Source organism: Calidris pugnax, unplaced genomic scaffold (assembly GCF_001431845.1).
Source record: "Calidris pugnax isolate Ruff unplaced genomic scaffold, ASM143184v1 scaffold102, whole genome shotgun sequence".
NCBI classification, from domain to species: domain Eukaryota; kingdom Metazoa; phylum Chordata; class Aves; order Charadriiformes; family Scolopacidae; genus Calidris; species Calidris pugnax.
Genome location: NW_015090846.1, coordinates 4278794 through 4299828, shown reverse-complemented (window position 1 = coordinate 4299828; position 21035 = coordinate 4278794). Strand labels below are relative to the sequence as shown.

Genomic DNA, 21035 nt, shown 5'->3' with positions numbered 1-21035 from the left:
AGGTCCCCCCTTCCATCCGCCCCCCTCCCCAGACAATCCAAGCACCCTTCCCCAGTGAGGAGAAGGTGAAGTGAGGGACAGTAGGAAGTGGCACAGTGGAACTGGCATTTCCCCCCTCTACGTGCGATTCAGCGTCTGGAAGATTCGGGAGATCTGGAGCATGACAGGCCCCGTTTCTGGATCGTTCATCCACTGAGTGCTGTTCAAGGGGTTTTCAAGCATATCCTCGAAGGCTGCCGAGAGAGGGAAATGGCAAAACTCAGTCCTTGGGTCAGCAAAAGCTTCCATGTATGGGATGCTTCAACAACGGGACAGTTAGAAAGAGCTGCAACTCAAAGGCAGTAGGCGAGCATCACCCAAAAATGGTGGGAATAATACATTTACCATTTGCACTCCTCAGGCTCTACAGCCCAGGATGCTACAAGGCTGGTGTGCTTTCCCCATTCACTGCAGACAGAGAGTGATTAAGTACTCAGCCTGGATTATTATAGTCCACCTTACAAAACCTCAAGGACACGGGTTTGAAGAGCTAAAGCCTCAGCAAATGCCCACACACAGTAGCAAGGACCAGGCTCTGCATTTCATCCAGTTATGAACGCCCTGAGTGGCCATTTGCTGCCTGTGCCCCTGGGGGAAGAGTCTTTTGCAAGTCCACTCTTCTGATCAAAGATTTTCCACAGCCACATTACATTTAGTAATGGCTAGTTCTTGCACCTTTATCTCTCTCCTCCTTGGTTTTTAACCAAGGCAGTTCACAGAAAGCACTGTCACCCCCTTGCTCTGTTACCTTCCCTCTCCTGTGCTGCACTCTGGTTGTCCTGTGGCTCCTCTCTCGTAACATCTCAGAAGAGAAAACTAAGCCAGTAAAATGAGAAGCAGGTGAGCCAAAGGCTGCCCAGGAAGGAGCAGCAGAGCCAGCAAAAGTGCAGCACCTTGAACCCCCAAGTTTCAGAGCTCTCCCTTTTCATAGAGGCTCCTGAACCCAGAAGGGAAGCAGCATCTTCCCTCAGAGCAGCACATGCTCTGTCCTTCCTGGGGTCTGGAGAGCAGAAGGTGGCAGGGAGGCAGCCAGTCCCACCTGCCCGGACCCAGGCAGAAGGGGAAATGCTGTCTGTGCAGAAGAGTCACTTCCCTTTCTGAACAGGGACAGCCATCCCAATATTTAAGAGCAGTTTTTGCTATCTATACTCAGTTGCCTTTACAATAAGCTTTGTTGTTTTGCTGGCTTTGTTTTTTAAAACGTGCTAATTTTCACTCTTCTACTTGTTTTGAAGGAACCAGACAGCTAAGCTGCAGATTTGGCAGAAGATGGGTGCAGGCAGTAATTTATAAGCCTTGTGACAGACACTGAGCTGGACTACTGGACATTTGGAGCTGTCGCTATGGACCAGGACAAAAAAAGCAGTGGCACTTCTGACCTATTCAGAAGTCACCCAAATGTCAGTGTTGTAAGAGGCTGGCAGGCTGGCACCAAGGTCAGTGTCTTAATTTTCCCAGGAGAGTTAGTGTACAAAGCTCCAAGGGACATTAGTGGGAGCTGTTAAGTACCCAGCACCTCCCAAAAACTCATCATTAACACCTTGCTCAAGGTCATGCTGCATGCCTACAGGAAAGCCCAGAATAAAGGGCAAATCTCACTTCTCACCACTTTAACTAACTATATTCTTTTACACAGACTCAAAAGCTTAAAACTAAAGATGTATCAACATTCTGTGAGTATCCAATTAATTGCAAACATTCATTATTAAATTCTGGGACATAAGCAGGTGTAACGTTAGGAATATATTCTCTGATGTTCCTCCAAACTTTACAAGCATTTCATTTTCTATTTATACTCTGAGCTGCAGCGTGGAGCCCCTGTTGGAAATGGAGACCATTTGTTCGGAAATCAGGGTGGGAAGGTCCTGCTCTTGAATTATTATTTAAAGGCTTGCAAACTCTCCTAATTACATTTAAAGTAGTACTTTCTAAAGGCTGCACACGCAGCCTTTATGTAAAAGCAAGTCTTCAAATAAATTCTGAAGCCAAAGACTAAATGTAAAACTTTTTATATACATCACAGAGCCCATGTCATTCTTCTGTATCATCCTCCAGTGTCAGAGAGACCAATTTATCAGAGATTTGTGTCCCACCATCAGGCTCATCAGTTGGGTACTGGCTGTGCTCACAGCCTTTCCGACCACGAACACACAGATTTTACCACGGAGCTGAAACTCAAAGCAAGGCAAAGAGTATTTTCATATGTTATCTCAGCTTTGATAGGCAAGGCCTGAGCTCAGGCTTTTGTTTGGTTACTCTTCCACGAGATATCTTCCCTGCCAGTGATCAGGCCTCAGCACACAGTAAACTTTACAGCAGGAGACAGCCTTGTTTTTTCTGCGAAATAATCAGCGTTCTAGACAGACATTCCTGATTTTTCCCCTCGTGGCCAAAGGGAGTGCACAAAAGGTCTCCTAAATCCACAAAAGCACTGCAGCCAGCAGCTATTGAAGTTCTGAGTTCAGCAAGTCATCCAGCAGCCTGGGGAATCGGTGTTGTTTCTGGGACAGCCCCAAGTTCTGCTCTGGGTTTCGCTGAGTTGCAGTACCAAGCAAACAAACAATACAGTTGCTGAAAGCCAGGAAAGGGGTACAGAGCAGCACCTCTCCCACAAAGCTTGCTGGCATCATCCAGTCCCTTTTCTTATTTGCCAGCAACTACAGAGACAGTGTATATATATCAGGAACCCAAGCAGGACTTACCTAGTAGAGTTTTAGGGTTGGTTAGCCCTAACTGTACCACTGGGTTTTCTAAGATGGCTTGGAAGAGAGGGCTATTGGTGTCAATTCCCTTGTCTAAGTCCTCTGGAGAAGGCTTTCTGTCTCCCAGCAGCCATTCACACTGCAAGAAATCACCAGGCACAACAGATTTCATGAGTGATTCCATCAGAACGAAAGCATCTCAAAAGTTTTGACAACATGGCATGTTAAAAGTACGTTTTTCCCCTCACGCTTCTTTTCAGACTAGATTACTATTAATTTGTGTGTTGCTCCCACACCTTTATTTCAATGGGAGCAGCAGCTGTGCTGGGAAGATGTGTGTTATCCTACTTGTGTGCTGCCTCAAAAAGAGCCCCATCACCACTGTTACAATGCAACAGCCTGAAGTACCACCCAGCCCAAGGTCCTCTAACAACAGCCAGCACCGGATGCTTAAGAAGAGAAGCCTCCTTGGCTGTCAGCTGTGCCCACATGATTTTCCTTAACATATCATCCACTAGCTGGGGACTAATCAATCTTTGAAAACCTTTACATTTTTGGATTCTGTAAACTGTGGAATGTGTTGCTGCAGAATGGCAATTTACACACTGCATGGCTTGAATCTCTTGCTCGATTATTTATTCCTGTCCTCTAATCAGTTATTAATTATTGGGAATTGGGAATACCTTTTCCTTTCTCATGAGGCACAATCTCTTTTGCAGACTCTGGTGAGGGAGTTTCTCAAAAGCTTTTTGAAAATCCACCTATGCTGTATGAACCAGATCAGACCCAACCTCACGCATGTTGAGTTCCTCTTAAGAAGTCTAAAACCTTTGTATTCTAGTTGTGCAGCTAATTTGGAAGAGGCACAGAACACATAGTGCTCATTTCATCTCCAATAACCGTTGGACTTCATGGCAGTTCAAAACATCAACCCATTCAATGATGAAAAGAATCAGTTGAACAGACTATTACAGCAACGAGGAACAGAAATGACATTGTACTCACAGCCGCGTTTTGCTGGTTGTTGTTGACTCTGAGCGCATCTACCACTTCTTTTTCATCAAATCCCATCTCCATCAGGGCAATGACAGCCTGCATCAGATTTGCACAGCTTAAGAAATGTAACATTTAAAACAGAAATGAGAACAATCATATCCTTGCCCTTTCTGTGCAGGAGCTTTTTGTGGGCTAAACCCCACCACTGTTTCCATTTGTAGACCACTAAGCAATCTTCTCTATTTTCAAACACCCTGTAGCAAAAGTGTCTTTATTATGGGAGAAGAATAAATCATAAGAGGGACAGCAGTTCCTATCCTCAGCCAAGCAAAGAGCAAGCCTACCTGGGGCAGGAATGAGAAAAGCAGGACAGAAACACCTTATTTTAGAACTTCTCTCATGTCATAAGGCTTTTGTTCACATCTCACTGACAGATCAAGCTCACATGCATCCCTAGTTCTATTCACTCAATTTAATTTCACTTCCTGGGTTTATTATCTTGCCGGTGAGCGTTATGTATTTAGACAAGCGTACCTAGAGACTGTTATGAGAATGTTTAATCATTTAGAAATTGTACCCAGGTCATCAAATACATTTGCAGCTTTTAACCAAAATCTCAAGAAACACCTTTGATTGTGAAAACAAAGCACTAGATTCTAAAGAGCACCTCCTGGTGAGTTTACAGGATGATAACAACACAGATTTTCACTTCAACTAATACTGAAAAAAGGGTTCTTCTGCATTTGCTACAAGACTTAAATCTGCTGGTGGTGATTTTCCTTGTCTCCTAAATACAACGATGCTCTTTTGTTCTTTTCTACAGCAAAAGGACCTCAGGTCCTGCAACCCTTCCTTCCTAGACAGCAGACAGCAAGAGCAATGCCAGGAGTCTGGCAGCTCATTTCAGTCCCATCAGTTAGTTTTCAGGTGCAGAAGCAGCAGTATCTAAATTACTGGCACTGTTATCTGAGACAGCAATGCATTAATTAGGTAATATCCCTTTCAGCAACCTGAATTTAAACAGTCCCTAAAGACTTCCACTAAAATACTGTCAAGCCAGCATAATATACGTCTACCCAGATGGCCCATTCCATTTATTAACTAAACATTTATTTGGATTTGGTGCCTGCAGAGTCCCTTCCAACCCTAACGGTTACACAGCGAGACAAGCAGCACGTACCCGTGGGTCTGGACGAAACTCTCTTTTCCTCCTGATTTTCTTGAATATTTCTGTCAGCTCATCCTTGGCCTCTTCCCCACCAGCTTCCGAACTGGGACCTGCAATGGCCTCAGCAGAGGATGCACCAGCTTCAGTGATGGTTTCTGCTGGAGTCTGACCTGGAAGTGGAGCATCCACTGTAGGGTCATCGGCGTGTTCTATCAACCACTCCATGGCCTGGGTCACCGACATACTGAAAAGCAAATCCAAAAATAGGGATGAGAAACACTCCAGATGCACAGTAGAGTTCCACATGCCTTTGCATTTATTCCCGTGGTATACTGACTGGCAGGTTAATTAGTATCTGGAAAGCCATAAAGTTTTGGAGCAAATCTCAGAGCACCTTAATTCTCTGTGCATTCGGGACACCATAATCTTCTCAGAGGAATGAAGTCCAACTTGGACAGCTACAACCCAGATTTTATATGGCACTTCTGAGGGAGTCACCTAATTCTCCACGTCATCCGTTTTACTCCACAACAGACAAACACTGACTAATTGCAACTGTTGACAAAACTGCAAACAAAGCACATTCCAAATTTTCATAGAACATCTCAGATGCAAGCTGCTTTGTTGTTTCTTAAAGAGATCTCTCTGACATCCATCCACGGATCAAGGAATGACATTAACACCACAATTAAAAAATAAAAAAAGAGGGTGAGAAACATTACATGGGCACAATATGCCTTGAGCAAAGGCAAAATTCAACACAGGCAATTGTGCCTGGGCAGGCAGCACTCTGCTCTTCCTCCACTCTGACTTAAGAAATCCGTGATCCCTCGAAGGAGAGGCCAGCCCAAGGGAACAGACCATCAAGTTAACAACAGGGTCACTTGCTTCCCATGCAAGTGCTCCAGATAAGGGATCTCGGGAGCACCCCAATGAATACAGAGAAAGCCAACATAGTGACAGGGCAACTGAACATGTAATTTCATTTGATACATAGGAATTGTCACATGTTCACAGAAAGGAAAGCCTCTGCCTGTTTGGCTTTTTAGTTACAACATAAAAGATGGAGGACATGAGGGGAGAAAGTCTTTCTGAGCCGCAAGGGAGAGATACTGGAAAAGAGTGACTGGAATGTTATGGATTCTCTATCATTAGAAATCTTTAAGAATGGTCTAACAAACCCCTCTGAGGAGCGAGGCAGTACAGCAGTACAGTTGATTCTTCTTAGGTCAGGAGGTAATGTAGTAGTTGTCATATTTTCCTACAGTTGCTATCTGGACTCTACAATATTCTTGGAATGTTTTTAAAAGATCAGCATAAAGTATTTTTCTACAGCTGAAGGACCAACGCGGATGGGCTAGGTTTGCTTTTCTCTCTGTAAAAATCTGAATTCTAGAAGTGGAAGAAAACGTGAGTTTAATACCTGGAAACAGTGCCAGGCTGGCAGCCTTGTGAACCACAGAGCAGCTATTCTTTCCAGAGCCAGCACAGCACAGTTTCCCCTTCCCTGTGCCACCTCCACCTGCGCGCTGCCTGAGGCAGCACTGTTCTTTGAGTTATGCTTCTTCCAACCTAGTTTTAGGTGACCCACATAAGGAGACTTTAGATAAAAAAAAAAAAATGCAGATTTTTTTTTTTTTAACCGTATCAAGTAATTTAGAGGCAGCGTGCTGAGTACACTTACTGATTTAATCGAAGGGCTTTGACAGCTCTGCTTTCTGGAAACCCCATTTCTGTGAGCTGTCGCAGAGCTATCTCATCCACTCTGTCTTCCTCATCCTCATCCAGCATGGCTATACATACACAAACAAAACAATGTTCAGATTCACTTCAAGCTAAAATAAACCCCTTTCTCAACAGAATAGCATGTGTTAAGTTTAAACCCCATTCTTCTCTTCATCCCTTCTTTTGTTTCTGCCCCAGATTTGCTATCTCATCATTTAATTTGCTGCACTCAGCTTGACCCAGCTCAGATAGATTCCTCCAGGACAAAGACCTTGTCCAGATGTGTTCAAGATCTCAAATGAAAGACAGCTGACTCTCACATGACCATGGTATTTCCACAGAAGTAAATATATAAATAGATCTTTAGTGGATCTCCTACAATTTATCCAAAATGTAAGTTGAATCTGGTCATAGCAAATCTCAAGGGCAAGCATTTCCCACAAACTGAATTTAACAGCTACGCTTCCTCCTCATTTTACTATTTCCTTCTGCATTTTCAACTATTCTTTACCAATGCTAAAGCACAATTTGTGAAGTTTTCCCATTTTTTCACTACCAATGATTTTATTTTTAAGTTGAACTTCTTATGCATCCCAAAGGGACTTTTAAATTCCCAAGTTTTATACAATCTTTATCCACAAGGTGAAATCTTTGCCCCAAAGTTTCTAACAGCTTTGCTATTACATCAAGGTCTGGACTTCCCTCCACAAGCCCACTCTTCTGCTGTGGAAGCAAACAATTTCCCAAGATTGAACTAGGAACTGTAGAGATATATGGTTCATACCATTTGCCTTCTTAAAGAGTTCAACTGCATCTGGGTTCAGTGCTAGTAATTTCTGTGCAACTTCTATAAGAGACACTAAGATCTTCCGGAGCTCTGTCTGGAACTGCAAGAAAGGAAACTGTCAAAACATTTAGACAGGAGGTTACCAGACATCATTAAATCTTAATATATCTATTGTTAGTATCTCAGCAGCAGTCTGGCTCCCTGTACAGATGGTTGCTTTATTAGGGCTTTATTTTTATTGCTCAGTCTCTCAAGGAACACTGGGCCTTTCCTGTGAAGTGCTACATGTAAATAAAAGCTACTGGACAGAAAAGTCCTTTTATTTCTACCACAGTTTGCTGCCCAATACCACCACAAGACGTGCAGTGTTCAAGAAAACTCACTGCTTCACAGAAACACTTTGACTCCCACCCTGCTGTTGTAAGACAACAGTCACAGTAGCTCCGCAGCGGTGGTACCCGCTTCTGGGGAGTCTCCCTGCTCTACTGTTTGCTTTCTAGCAATCTAAATGCAAACAGCACACATCAAGGCTGTTTTCTAAACTGAAGCATCGCAAATTCCTTCCAGTTGGACATTTGTTTTTTAAAACACCATGTTCAGTAGGTCATGTACGCCATTAAACAGCTTAAACGCCAATTGCCCCCAATTTTAGGTTAGTAGGGCACTCTGAAAACATGCAATATCTAGGCAGATTTGCCACTTCATTTCCCTGCTACTATAGAAAGGTAAAAGTAGTCCCCACACTGCTGAAGACACAGTTAGAAACACTGCAAGCAATTACTAAAGTCAAAATTTATGCCTAAGTTCTCTTTTCAAAGCCATGGAAGAAAAAAAAACAAACAACCCACTGCAAACACCTGAACTATTTTAAGACTGAAGAAATAAAGTGTCCTAACTTCACAGTTGCCAGGTTTGGAATATGCTTACTGAGGCTTTCCCAATGACAAATAAAACATTTAAAATCATAATTTAGAAGAACGTGTTTTATTATCACTGAATAGTATGACCTGTGTCTAAATCTTAGGCTATCTGCTTTAATACACATTGTACACATCTGGATTTCTTTTACAGAGAGAAGAGAATCACATTCACATGTAAAAGAAAAGGTTATACAAGACAAAAGCCTCTTTGGATGTTAGTGAGTGAGTTAAAGAAGTCGAGTGTGATACTTACATCCCTCATGTTGTGATGGGCCACAGTGCGATCGACATTGCGAGAGGGCAGATTTGCAGTTGCTTTGAGAATAGCATCCTTATCAGGAGCTTTCTGCTCTTGTTTCCTCTGAAGGATAGGAAACACCATCAGGTTTCATAACCCATTATCCCCAGAACAGAGAACACAGCATAGCCAGGAGCAGTTTCATGTTCTTCACCAAGGCATCAAGCAGTGCTCTGTAACTTGTGACTAAGAGAAACAGCAGTCCAGCAATACGATGGATTAAGAGCACCAGTATAATTTTGCAAATCTAGAGCAAAACTGGAGCTGGAGGGTTACCTTACATCTATTTCTGTTGTCTAAACACGCAGGGAAATTCCAGCATAAAGAGGGAAGGTGATGTATCAAACATGGAGAGAACTCTGAGGCCTCAATGCCCAGACCATATCCTGCCCACAAAGGCTGCTCACAGCACACTCTTCAAACCCATGGTTTATCAAGAGTTGTACCAAAACTGTGCACAAACTAACACTTAACTGCTCAAAGCTGGAAATACTTCGCTGCTTGCAAGTATCATGCAGAGATATACACTGCCTTGGATTTTCAGTACATGCTTATAGTCCAGGACAAAACATAGCAGGGTACAAATTGTAAGTACTTCCTAATCTGTAACTTATGCTTTTATAGTGACATTCTGCACAGCAAGACCATACTGAAGAGAGAGACATACACCAACACCTACAGGAAGCAAGAGGAAACAAAGCTGTGCGAGGATGAAGTACAGAGTCCTAGAAATTCACAATGTCAAGCACAAGCATTGCTCAAAGTGTCTATCTGATAACGTCAGTTGCAGTACCACTTGTGCACAAGCATCACCATGGGCATCACTGACCCTCAGGAACAATTACATTCTAATAAAGTGAAAAAAAAGAACCGTAGGGGGTCAACACTTCAGCTCTAGAGACCTGGTTAGAGGGTGATAAGCCACACACAAAGACAGAAGACAGCCTGACAGTAAATCAACATACTTGTATTAGATTTTCAGACAGAGAAAAAGCAAGGCACTTGCTGAACTATGCTTATACAGTTATTAGATATTTGTTCAAAGATCAAACCTATACCACTTCCACAGACTGCATCTGCATGTCTTAGTCCAAGGCAAATGTTCTCACAACCAAAGCTAAAAATGGAAAATCAGCTTCCTCAAAGTTTGGAAGAAATGTGAAATGATTTCCCTAGAATTTACCTGGCAGCATTTGCCTCTACAAATAAAGAGAGTACACCACATTAACTGCTTTATTAATGAGCTGTAGAAGGATTAATCAAAAAGGCCAATCTTTTAAACTCACTTTCTCCTCTGCTGACACATCTGCCATTTTGGGGAGCGGAGGCGGCGCACGCTTCTTTATTAAAAGCAAGACATCTAGAAAAAGAATGATAGTGAAATAAATTAGAAAGTAACGTGAAAACAGTTCTTCTAAGACACCTCACAGATTGAATTTTTCCTGGAGATCGATTTTGTATTAATTCCACTGTAGCATCAGACCTTTTTCACACTTTAAAACTTGTATGGCTTTACACAGCCCCCTTCGGTATTTGCAATTATTGACTGCACAGTGAATTCAAAACATGGTCTGTTATTAGTTATGCTTTGAGTGTTACTCCTCACACAGCATCATTAAAGAAAGAGTATTACAGGCTTCAGTTGTCTTGTACATGAACAGTATGTCAATTGGCTCGTCATCATAAGAAAGCATGAGCCCTTTTAGTGCAGTAGAGACAGACCAGGGATGGGTTTGGTCTAAGCTGGGGCCATCTTTCAACTGCAGCAAGGCAAGAACCAAGAGCCAACAAGAGCTTCCAGTACCAGGCTGAAGCTCACCTTTGTGTGTGAATGGCAGCAGCAGAGTGATTCAGGTCTACAGCAGGGGTGCATCTCTGGTAGCCCACCAGGGCAAGTCTCGAGGACAAATGAGTCTTCAGTCTCAGATACCCCACATGACCTGGCATGAGCTTGAACTGGCTTTAAAGACTCATACTTTCCCCTTACAAGGCACCCTTTTCCTGGATGCTGGGTGATGCTTTACAGTTTCTAGCACCTCAGTTACTACCACATACATTCTAAGGGTGAAAAAATGCAGACACACCAGTCAGAGCCCAAAAGGGGCCTGTGCAGCATCTGCTGTCCTTCAGCCAGGCACAGCCCGACACGCAGTTTTTAGTCCATTTGCATCAAGCAGGTACAAAAAAAAAAGCAAACAAAGCACGCTTTGCACAACAAGTTCCCTTGGTCTGGCTCAGCACATAAGAGCCAAGAGCAACAGCTGGTGAAGGCTCTTAACCCTCATTTGTCCAGCTGATCTGAACGTGAAAGGATCCACATGCTGACTCTTGGCTGCCCTGTGCAGTCACCCAGTGGCAATCAGCTGTTGGCCACGATCTCCTCTCCCTGACAAGGGACATGAAAGGGACAGCACGTTGCAGAGGGAAAAGGTTTTACTCTGACTAAACAGTTAATGCTGCTTCGCTGCCGCAAACTGCAATTCAAAACGCGGCAGGAGCCGGCACCTCGCCCAGAAATAATACACCAGCCATCAGCAAAAATGCTGTCCCTGGCCTTTGCCTGCGGTGGCACCTCTCAGCTCTGAAGGTGACAAGTAACACTGCCTTGGAAGAGATGCCAAACTGCTCTCGTTCGCAGCAGCCTGCATGAACTCCTGCAAAAACCCAGGAATTTTACTCCTGCTGAGTTTCTGGTTCAGACAATATTTCAGTTCTGCTTCTCTCGCTTTCTGCACCACTGCCCTTTAGCTCCAGAAGGGGCCATCAGCTGAAGCTGTCTAGTAAACTCCAGCTCTCATCTTTAGATCTTCTTTTGTTTCACATTAATCCTTTACACCTTTAAAGTTCAGGAGCAAATACAAAGCTCCCATACTCTACTGCAGTCAGTGATACTACAGTGTGATGGATTCTGCCCCATGTTTGCAGAGGACAGAACGAGATCTGAACTGCAGACACTCAGATACATCCTGGCAACCACCCTCCTGCTTGACCTGGAGACCTCAAAAACCAGCCCCCCAAAAGCATTGGGTTGTCTGCCTTGGAATACTCAGCCACCATAACTAATTTTGAAGGATAAATGCTGCCCTGGAGGTTTCTAAGAAAAACCCATAAAATGAGATAAAAATAATCTGTTTAACTTATTGACTTAATGAACACTCCTGATTCCTTTCCAGCTCCTAAAAGGAAGAGGGAACAGAATCAAACTGCTCAAGGTGCTTTCTCTGGGGGAGGAAATAACTTTTTTTTCCTCTTCCTTTTGTGCCACCTTATGAGCTTCCTATGTCAAAGCAGAGCAGATCTTAAAAACGTTACTATTTGGAACTCACCAAATAGTGAAATACAATCTGATGTTTCGAGGCTGATAGAATTAAAAACCAGACAATCTTACCTCTATCTTGAATGTTTTCCTCCAACACTGTTTTTGTGTCTGTCAGCACCTTCTCAGAAGTAGCGTGGATCAATTTATGATGTGTCACAGTTTTTGGATCCTCCAAGCTCCCAGGTACACACTGCAGAAGACAATAAATATTGAAGATCAGACGACAGAAATAAGCCCACTGCATGAATCACTGCACCTTGCACTTAAGATTCTCTCCATACAAACTGTGCCATCATTTACTAGATTCTAACAGCTTAAGCTAGAGGCCAGCACACAGAATGTATTTTATTAAAGAAATCCAGGCTTGAATTGTGCTGTAACACAACTGAGTGTGGCAACAACCGACCACTGGAATAATCTCCCCCAGGAAGCAGTGGATTCTCCAACACTGGACACGAGATTCAGCTGGTCAGGGGGCTGGGCATCTTGTCTAGACCGTGGTTTTGCCACCAAAGGCTGGACCAGGTGATCCTTGAGGTCCCTTCCAACATGGGATCCTGTGATCTGAGAAGTCTAAGGGTAGCAATTAGTACTATGAAGTAAGAATGCAAATCCACAAGGAGCATCCAGTGGTTTGGCAGAAGGGCAGGCTGTAATAGCGCACTGTGTTTCTCATTTGTAACTAGTGTCAAAATAGAGGAGAGACTCTGTTTCATCTAATAATTATTATTTACACACGCTGTCAGACTAAACAAGAAACTGCCAGCAGTGATTTCTGGATGCTTGACCTTAAACTGGGAGGGAAACAGCAGTTTCTGCACCTCATTTCAAACCGAAATCAACAGATTTGGCTGCTGGAGCCCTAACCTGGCTTCCTGCTGAAAGTGCTGAACAAAAATGATATTCACAACTTTTATTTTCCCCAACCATCAATAACCAGTACACAGTAGAACATTGTGGTCAATTCCTTATTACAATTCTAAATTGTATGTCAATTAATTCACTAGGAAATCAAGTTCAAATCCTAAAATAGAGTGTGCACACACACACGGGCCTTGAACTGACACATCTTCACACCAGAGCAGGTCCTGGGTCCACAGCAAGAGATTTCAAGAACATGACATCAACGCATCTGGAGCCTTCTAATTTGTTTGAGTGGAAAAAGAAAGCACAGTGGTTGCAATTCCAGAAAGGCAAAATTAAAAATAACCTCCAAAATTGCTGCTGTTCTCACCACAAAATAGGACACTTAATTCTGACCTCACCTGCTCTGCTCACAGAAAACAGCTTTTAATGATGCTTCAATGCACGTTTCTCCTGAGCCACTTTTACCCTGTTTGCAGGAGAATGTGTTCACCCCACTGAAATCAGTGCTTTACTTTGATGTAGCACTTAGTCCTGTTCATCATAATATCCACCACCAGCCTCCTTCAAAGGAATCCCTTTCATCCATCACCACCTTTTCTGTTGTGACTGTAGCTGATGGAAGACTCAGCTGCCTGCTCTCTTTTCCAAACATAACGCCCTTGGTTTCTACACAGGCAGATCTTTTAATTCCTCATCTGAACTTCCATGCAGTTCTGATGCCTCGATAAGATTGAGGGGAGAAAGTTAGAGCCCTGCTTTGTATAACAGTAGCTTCTTACTAATCTTTCAGCATATTAACCGCTGAACAAAAGCCAAAGAATGCATTAAAGCCTAGAAGCAGCTCCTGTGATTGATCCAGTGAGTTACCCGAAACACACGAGCACATCAGTGGAAAGTCTCCCTGAACACCTCAAAATATTACTGTTAGAGAGACTCAGAGTATGAACCCAACAGGAAGAACTTGAAAACAGGAGCTGGGAGGTGTACGTTTGGGGTGGGATGGGACACGACATGGACCTATTATCCATTTTTTTCCCCTAGCACATATAAAGAGAGGTGCACGTGCAGGCGTAATACTTACCAATATGGTGAAAGTGAAAAAATAGAAGTTGTTGTTTTAAAAGAAAGTCCTGGTGACACCTATTCCTACTTCCCTGTTATCACCTTGTTAACAACTGCATAGAACAATAAGGCACGTATAGATAGCACAGGAAAGAGACTGCTCAGTGAAATACTTAATTTATCTTAACACTTTAACACGTCCTGAAAATAGAAAGGTCATTTTACCAGGCAATGCCTCTACTGGCTCTCAACAGCCCACCAGGACCTATAACCACTAAACATCAGATCTCACTGTGGAATCTTTTACGAGAACTGTATCTGCCAAAATCCTGTGCTTTCTTATTAAATCCAGTGCTTTCAAGTGTAACTGAAAACTTCTTCCTGCCCAGAGAGAGAAGAGCACTGGAAACTCACAGGGAGGGCAGTGAGAGGAATCCCATGTGCAGTGCAGAGTGTCACACAAGTGAAAAGAAGACAAGAAATCAGGGTGCACCCTGAAGCAGAGAAATCAGGGTGCACTTTGCTGCCCCGGGTCACAGGGAAGATGAGCTCTCTCACATCTTTTTGTACAAAAGGGTTATAAGGAGGAGATCTGCTGTTTCATGGTTTTGCTTCCAGCATAAATATTTGCATTTCTTTTCAAAACTGCCTTTCCAGCAGGCTGCTTTGCCAGGCAGGTGAGAAACCTTTGTTCACAGGTGCCTGAGCAACTGCTGGAATTTTAAGCCCCAGTGATGCTAAATGCTATTTGCCAAGCTCGGAACATTGATAAACCACAAGGCTTTCTGTTTGTTTTTAAACTAAGAGAAAGCGGTTTTTTTTGTTTGCTTTTATTAACAGAAACATTTGAAAATAGGACTGACGCTCCCTACTACTAAACTTGGGTGGCTTCAACCATCTGCATCCCTCAAAGTATCCAAAACATGCCCAGGGGCATGAACCTACCTTATCTTTGTACTCTGAGAACTAGCACCTTGCATCTGTTCCACAGATACTCCTTATCATACCTTAAAAACCAGGCAAGTATCACTGAGACAGCTTAAGAAAAAAAAAAAGGGGAAGAGAAGCACAGAAGGATGAAAAGCTTGCCCCACGCTGCCAGGAAAATGAGAAGTAGAGTTTCCACACACACACAGAGCCCACACTTGTGCATCCCGAGTGCACGATCACGATTTACATCACTATTTCAGAAATACTTGGCCGGTCAGCGCTGGGCACAAGAATTATGGATCATAAAAAATATTTAAGCCAAGCCTGAGTCTCTGTGGTTAAGCTGACCCTTCTCAATTCTGCTTCCAAAATGGACTGTTGCTTTTTAAGGAAACCCCAGGAGAGCTCAGGGCAGCGGGGCCTTCAGCAGGGACAAGTGACTGTTCCAAGAGAACATTTTGATGGCAAAACTCGAGTTGACTAAGCTAGAAAGGGAAAAAACTTATTATCAGGTATTTGTTCACAGACTACATAAACAGTATAACTACAGGCAGCAGTTTAACGACAATCACCACTGACTTGTTACAGATCAAGAGACAGAACTAGTAGAAGGGTTTTGGTTTTTTTTTTTTGCTTTATCTGTTACAAAAAAAAAAAAACAAAACACAAAAGAAAAGACATCAAGAGTGACACTTCAAAGATCAGCAAGTATCTGAATGTTATGGTGGGAAAAGTAGCCACTTTCCTAGATCAAATCTCTTACAAGGATTATCTTCCTCTGCTGATTGATTTCAAGAATGATTTCAAAGACTTTAGAGAACATAATAATCAGCATCTTAGAAGAGATGGCTGCATAAATTATCTCAAGGTGCTATCAAGATTCATTGCAACATACCCATGATCAGGAGCCAGGATTTTTCCATTTCTATTTTTCCCCTCCATAAAACTATATATTATCCATAATGGTTATGCAAATCCATACCATTAGCACAAAGCAGCAGAGAGAAGGAAATCAAACATCACGCCAAGTTATCAATTGTCTTCTGCCCTGACTCCCACTGCAATACAAGCATCTATTCAATTAAGCTTCCTGATAATTAAAGGCCTTTCAGCTCTGCACATATGCATGTAATCATTACCCCACCCTCTTTTGGCACCACTCTTCTGCTTAATCACTCAGCTGCGCTGAAGGGGGGACAAGAGGGGAGCACTAGACTTCTCCCAGGGACAGAACAGTGTGGGGAACCCTGCACCCCCATTCTCCCTCAAGAAGGATCACACCTCCCTCAGGAAAGAAGACCCAAACGTGGCCCTTCTCATCCCTAAATCAAAGAGCACTTACAAAGGCTACAGGAGAAGAAAAAAAAGCATGTGCTGTGACCTGTAGTTTCCAGGGGTTCTAGCTGAAAGCAAATAACCAGCAAGCCCAAGGCAGAGGGCACCTGGTACTTCACAGCCTGCTCATTCAGAAAATAAAACCTTTTACCCTTCAAATGGGGGTTGGGTAATTACATGTTACAGGTATGTTCTCCTACTGCAGCTGTGATTTATGGAAAAAAAAATAATTTGCAAGACTCTGAAGATAAAAAGCCCCAGAGATGGGGCCAAAGCTCTTGCTTTTCACCCTGAGAAGTTACACGTCCCTCAGTGAGGAGTTCAGCAGGTTACGACTCACGCTGCCAGACCACCTTGTGTTGGATCCAGAGACTTTAGGAAAGCCCTGGTCATGGGTCACAACCTTACACGCTGCTGTTGTCAATCACATTTTTGCTTTAACATAAAATACTCACGGGCAGATGTTCAAAATTCAGTCCAATGGTTTTGAAACCCCTGTTTTTAACATTTAACACCCACAAAACACCTCAATGGTAACTGAGCATGTGAGTATGAAGAGCCTGTGCAATTTTTTCACATTTTTTTTTCCAGGCAGCGATTAGTAATTTACACTTTGGACACATCCACTGGGACCTTACTGCCCAGAGCACAGGGCGAGCGTTAGACGAGCCAATTACCCCCCCACTGAACATCCCATTGGTCACTGGGCCAACAGGGTGACGCTGTACTGAGACTTTCAAAAAAGGCAAGTTCTCCTCTGCAGTTACTACTTCCCTCGTCTGCTCTTAAATATAAACAAGAAACAAGCCAGGCTATAATCTGTGAGGGAAAGTCATCAGAAGCCAGTTCACTGCTCTTGCAACACACAGTGACTGGTTCATAAAGTGCACACAGGAGCTGGGGGTCTCTACCACAAAACACACACCCAATTCTGTAACTAAAGGTTGCAAAGTAATTTCCCCCAAATTCCTCATTTTCCAATACACAAAGCTCTTGAAACGAGCATTTTCTTTCTATATGGGACATTTGCACATTGTTTTGGGGGGGGTGGCAGACAGGGCAAACCAGGAAACCAGGACACAAAGCCTCTTGTTTACTTTTACTTCGACGTTTACAGGGCGTTGAAAAAAATCAGTTTTCCTCACACGGGGACCCGCCGGTCCCTCCGCCCCCACCGTGATTTTCAGTCCCAGCCGGGAACACACCCCGTAGGGCGGAAAGCGCCGAGATTTGGGGGTTATCTCTGCCCCACACCCGCCCCGCGCTCGCCGCTCCCTCCCAACGCCCCGAACGACCCAGGAGCCGACCGGGGGGTGTGGGGAGGATACTCCCGGCACCGGAGAACGGGACGGGACACCCCTCCTTACGTGCTTCAGGCACCGCTCCTTCAGCTTCTCCACCGTGGTGTCCTCGGGTACCTCCTCCAGCCACTCCGCGCCCTCCATGGTGCACACATGGAGCCTCAGCACCTTCCCCGCGAAGATCTTCTCCTCCTGCACGAACATGGCCCCGGGCCCCACCGCCGGCCCCGGGCCCCGCTCTCTCCCCGCCGACGCCTCCTCAACCAGGCCCCGGGCACCGCCGTGCTCCGGGCCCAGCGCTACCGCCAGCCCATGAAGGTGACCCCGCCAGGCCCGAAGGGAGCGGCGAGCCCGGCCGGGCCGCGCTGGGAGAAGGGGAGCTCGGTGTGGCCCCCGGCGGCGCTGCCCTGTCCCCGCCGCCCTGTCCCGGCCCCGCCGCCGCCGCTCCTGTCACCGCCTGGGCCCGCCGGTCCCTCCCAGGGGACGGGGGCGCTCCCGCCGCGACCGGAAGAGGAAAGAGGGTGGCGCTGCGGGGCATGCCGGGAAATGTAGTTTTCTGGAGGATGCGCCGGAAGTGAAGGCCGCGACGCTCCCGGGGCGGGAATAAAGCCCTCTGACTTCTGGGTGCGCAAGGAAGATTTTTTCAATGTTTATTAAAGACACAGTGGACGGAGGGGTGGCTCAGACTGAAAAAAATAATTATCTTTTTTTTAAAGAACATGTTTTCGCAGTGCATTGTGGGAATGCCGCCGCCCCGGGGCATTGTGGGAAATGTAGTCCTCCCCCGGGGCACGCTGGGAGCTGTAGTCCGTGGCGCTGAGGGCCGGAGCGGGCAGCGCTGTGTCAGCGGGCAGCGCTGGGTCAGCGGGCTGCCCCGCCGCCACCCGCCGCGGGGTCTCCGCCGGTCCCGGGGGGTCCCTGCCCTCCGCGCCCGGGCGGGAGGGGGCGGCCGGGGGACGCGGCGTTCTCCCTTCCGCCGTTAGAGGGAGACCGCGAGCTGCCGGCGGCGCCGCCGGGCGGGGGACACAGCCCCGGCGGGCGGGTGGCGGTGCTGGGCACCGGGAGAGGCTAAAGCCGCCCTCGGAGACGCACCGAGCGGGGCGGCCCCACGGCACCGGGGCCTGTCTGTGTGTCCCGGGCCTGTCAGTCTGTCCCGGGCCTGTCAGTCTGACCAGGGCCTGTTTGTCCATGGCCTGTGTGTCCAGGGCCTGGACTGTTTGTCCCAGGCCTGTCAGTCTGCCCGGGGCCTGTCTGTGTGTCCCGGGCCTGTCAGTCTGTTCAGGACTTGTCTGTCTGTCCCAGGCTTGTCAGTCTGTCTGGGGCCTGTCCTGTCTGTGTGAGGCCTGTCTGTGTGTCCCGGGCCTGTCAGTCTGTCCAGGACTTGTCAGTCTGTCCAGGGCCTGTCTGTGTGTCCCGGACCTGTCCGTCTGTCCAGGGCCTGTCTGTCTGTCCCAGGCCTGTCAGTCTGCCCAGGGCCTGTGTGTGTGTCCCAGGCCTGTCAGTCTGTCCAGGGCCTCTCAGTCCGTCCCAGGCCTGTCCTGTCTGTCCAGGGCCTCTCAGTCTGTCCCAGGCCTGTCAGTCTGTCCAGGGCTTGTCTGTGTGTCCCGGGCCTGTCTGTGTGTCCCAGGCCTGTCCTGTCTGTCCAGGGCCTGTTTGTCTGTCCCAGGCCTGCAGTCTGTCCAGGACTCGTCAGTCTGTCCAGGGCCTGTCTGTGTGTCCCAGGCCTGTCTGTCTGTCCAGGGCCTGTCAGTCTGTCCAGGGCTTGCCCTGTCTGTCCAGGGTCTGTCTGTCTGTCCCAGGCTTGTCAGTCTGTCTGGGGCCTGTCTGTCTGTCTGAGGCCTCTCTGTGTGTCCTGGGCCTGTCAGTCTGTCCAGGACTCATCAGTCTGTCCCGGGCCTGTCAGTCTGACCAGGGCTTGTCCTGTTTGGGGCCTACATGTTTGTCCCAGGCCTGTCCATCTGTCTGTCCCAGGTCTGTCTGTCCGAGCCAGGCCTTGCCTGTCCATCTCTGCCCATCTCCCATCCCAGGTGCCCCAGGCCGTAGAGAGTCACTTCCAGGGGAGCAAGTGACAAAATTTGAAGCCTAATCCATAGGGAAAGGCTGCCCAGGCTCTTTCTACACACTCCATGTGCCTTGGCTTGTTTTCCCTCCCCAGATTATTGCCGGCAGCCTGACAGGCTGGGGGGCTTTTTGGTGTTAAATTTGCCATTAAAGGGAGCTTGAAAAAAAAAAAAAAAACCAAAAAAGACTTCAGCTCTAGCTGGTGGGGTTTTATGTGTGTATTAAACGGAGCTGTGCTTGTCTAGGAAATGTGAGGACTATGTCATCGTTTCATCTCGGAGAGAGCGCTGTAATATTCATGTTACACACAGTCTGGAGTTGGTTGAACGGCAGCTGAAGCTCTCTGGAAGAAATAAATCCAGACAGAATTAGCAGACCCAGAGACAATAAAGGCAATAAAGTGTTATTCGAGAAGGAGCCGGGAGCTCCGGAGAGCCAAGAGTCGATCCCATCAAAGAGCAGATTTAGTTTTAGGCTGTCAGAAGCAGAAGTTACTGCTGAAGCCCCCACTCAAGAGTGCGTTTTTGGGGTCTTTATGCCTAAATCGCGCTGGGCCGGCAGCTCCCAGGGGCCAAAGGGGAGATTTTCTTTCCCGTTTTCCAAGATGTGAAGGAATCCCATCCCTTTCCTCCGTTCTTGCTGGAGACACCGGCTCCCGGAGCCCACGAGAGGGAGCAAATTCCTCCTCAGCCAACTCCCCGCCAGCACCAGCTCCTTTTGGGGACAACCTGCACGAGTTTCACCCCCAAGGAGGGTGGCCCTGGAGCCCTGGGGTGTCCCCTGGGACTCGCCCGAGGAGAAGGTGCAGGTCCCGGGGGGCAGCAGTGGGGTGACCCCCAAGTCCTGCCCCACCAGCGGGAAGCCCTGGCTCCAGCCAGCGCTGCTCGAGGCTGTGTCCTGGCCGCTCTTTTCTTCTGATTACCTTCTTCTGATTATTCTTCTGACAGTTATTTGCTCCCTGCAACTTTTCCTGCTTTGTGGGTAGAGCTGGAAGTCTGGGTGCCAACTCAGGAAGGCAGCTCTTGGTGACCCCGGTGGTGGAGGAAGAGGAAGGATAAGGTTTTAGTAGGAGATATTTTAAAACGGGGAAGAAAGGTTGGGTGATTTCATGGCAGTTGTGAGCTCTGGGTGTGGGGAGGCTGCGTGGAAGTCACACAGCCATAAAGGGGGCTCTGAGCAGCCGCTACTGTGAATAAAAGCAATATTTGGAGATGAATCTGAAGCCGAGGCAGAAAAAAAAAGGAGATTTCTGCTTTCTGGCCATATCTTGCATCGAAACAGTGCTTGCCTAACACAAGTGGAATACTTTATTTTCAAGCTTTGAATGCGGCTCCCGTGTGCTTGATAAAATGTAGCCATAAAATTGCAAATACAAGGCAATTTGACTACTGATGGCTAATGCATCATAACGGCTAAGGAAATGTGGGCATTTAAAAATACCCCATTTAAACGTCGGGCATTACCTCCGTTACTTGCGCTGTAGCAGAATAAATAAACAATATGTGTGTATTATGTTAATATTGTC

The 21035-nt window shown here is 46.2% G+C and overlaps 1 protein-coding gene across 2 annotated transcripts; it reads right to left on the bottom strand.

Moving 5' to 3' along the window:
- Positions 1-4: 4 nt before the first annotated feature.
- Positions 5-17923, bottom strand: UBAC1 (UBA domain containing 1). Of its 2 annotated transcripts, none has more exons than XM_014942770.1 (10): positions 17516-17923; positions 12024-12144; positions 9922-9995; positions 8591-8698; positions 7415-7532; positions 6590-6698; positions 4918-5149; positions 3747-3833; positions 2742-2880; positions 5-233 (listed from the first exon to the last, which is right to left on the bottom strand). In XM_014942770.1, exons 1-10 carry the CDS (start codon positions 17651-17653, stop codon positions 118-120), a joined length of 1242 nt encoding a protein of 413 aa, XP_014798256.1. In that variant the 5' UTR covers positions 17654-17923; the 3' UTR covers positions 5-117. The 2 variants fall into 2 exon arrangements, with proteins under 2 accessions (XP_014798256.1, XP_014798257.1); XM_014942771.1 differs by having other exon boundaries at positions 7415-7517; positions 17516-17922.
- Between the last annotated feature and the right edge of the window lie 3112 nt (positions 17924-21035).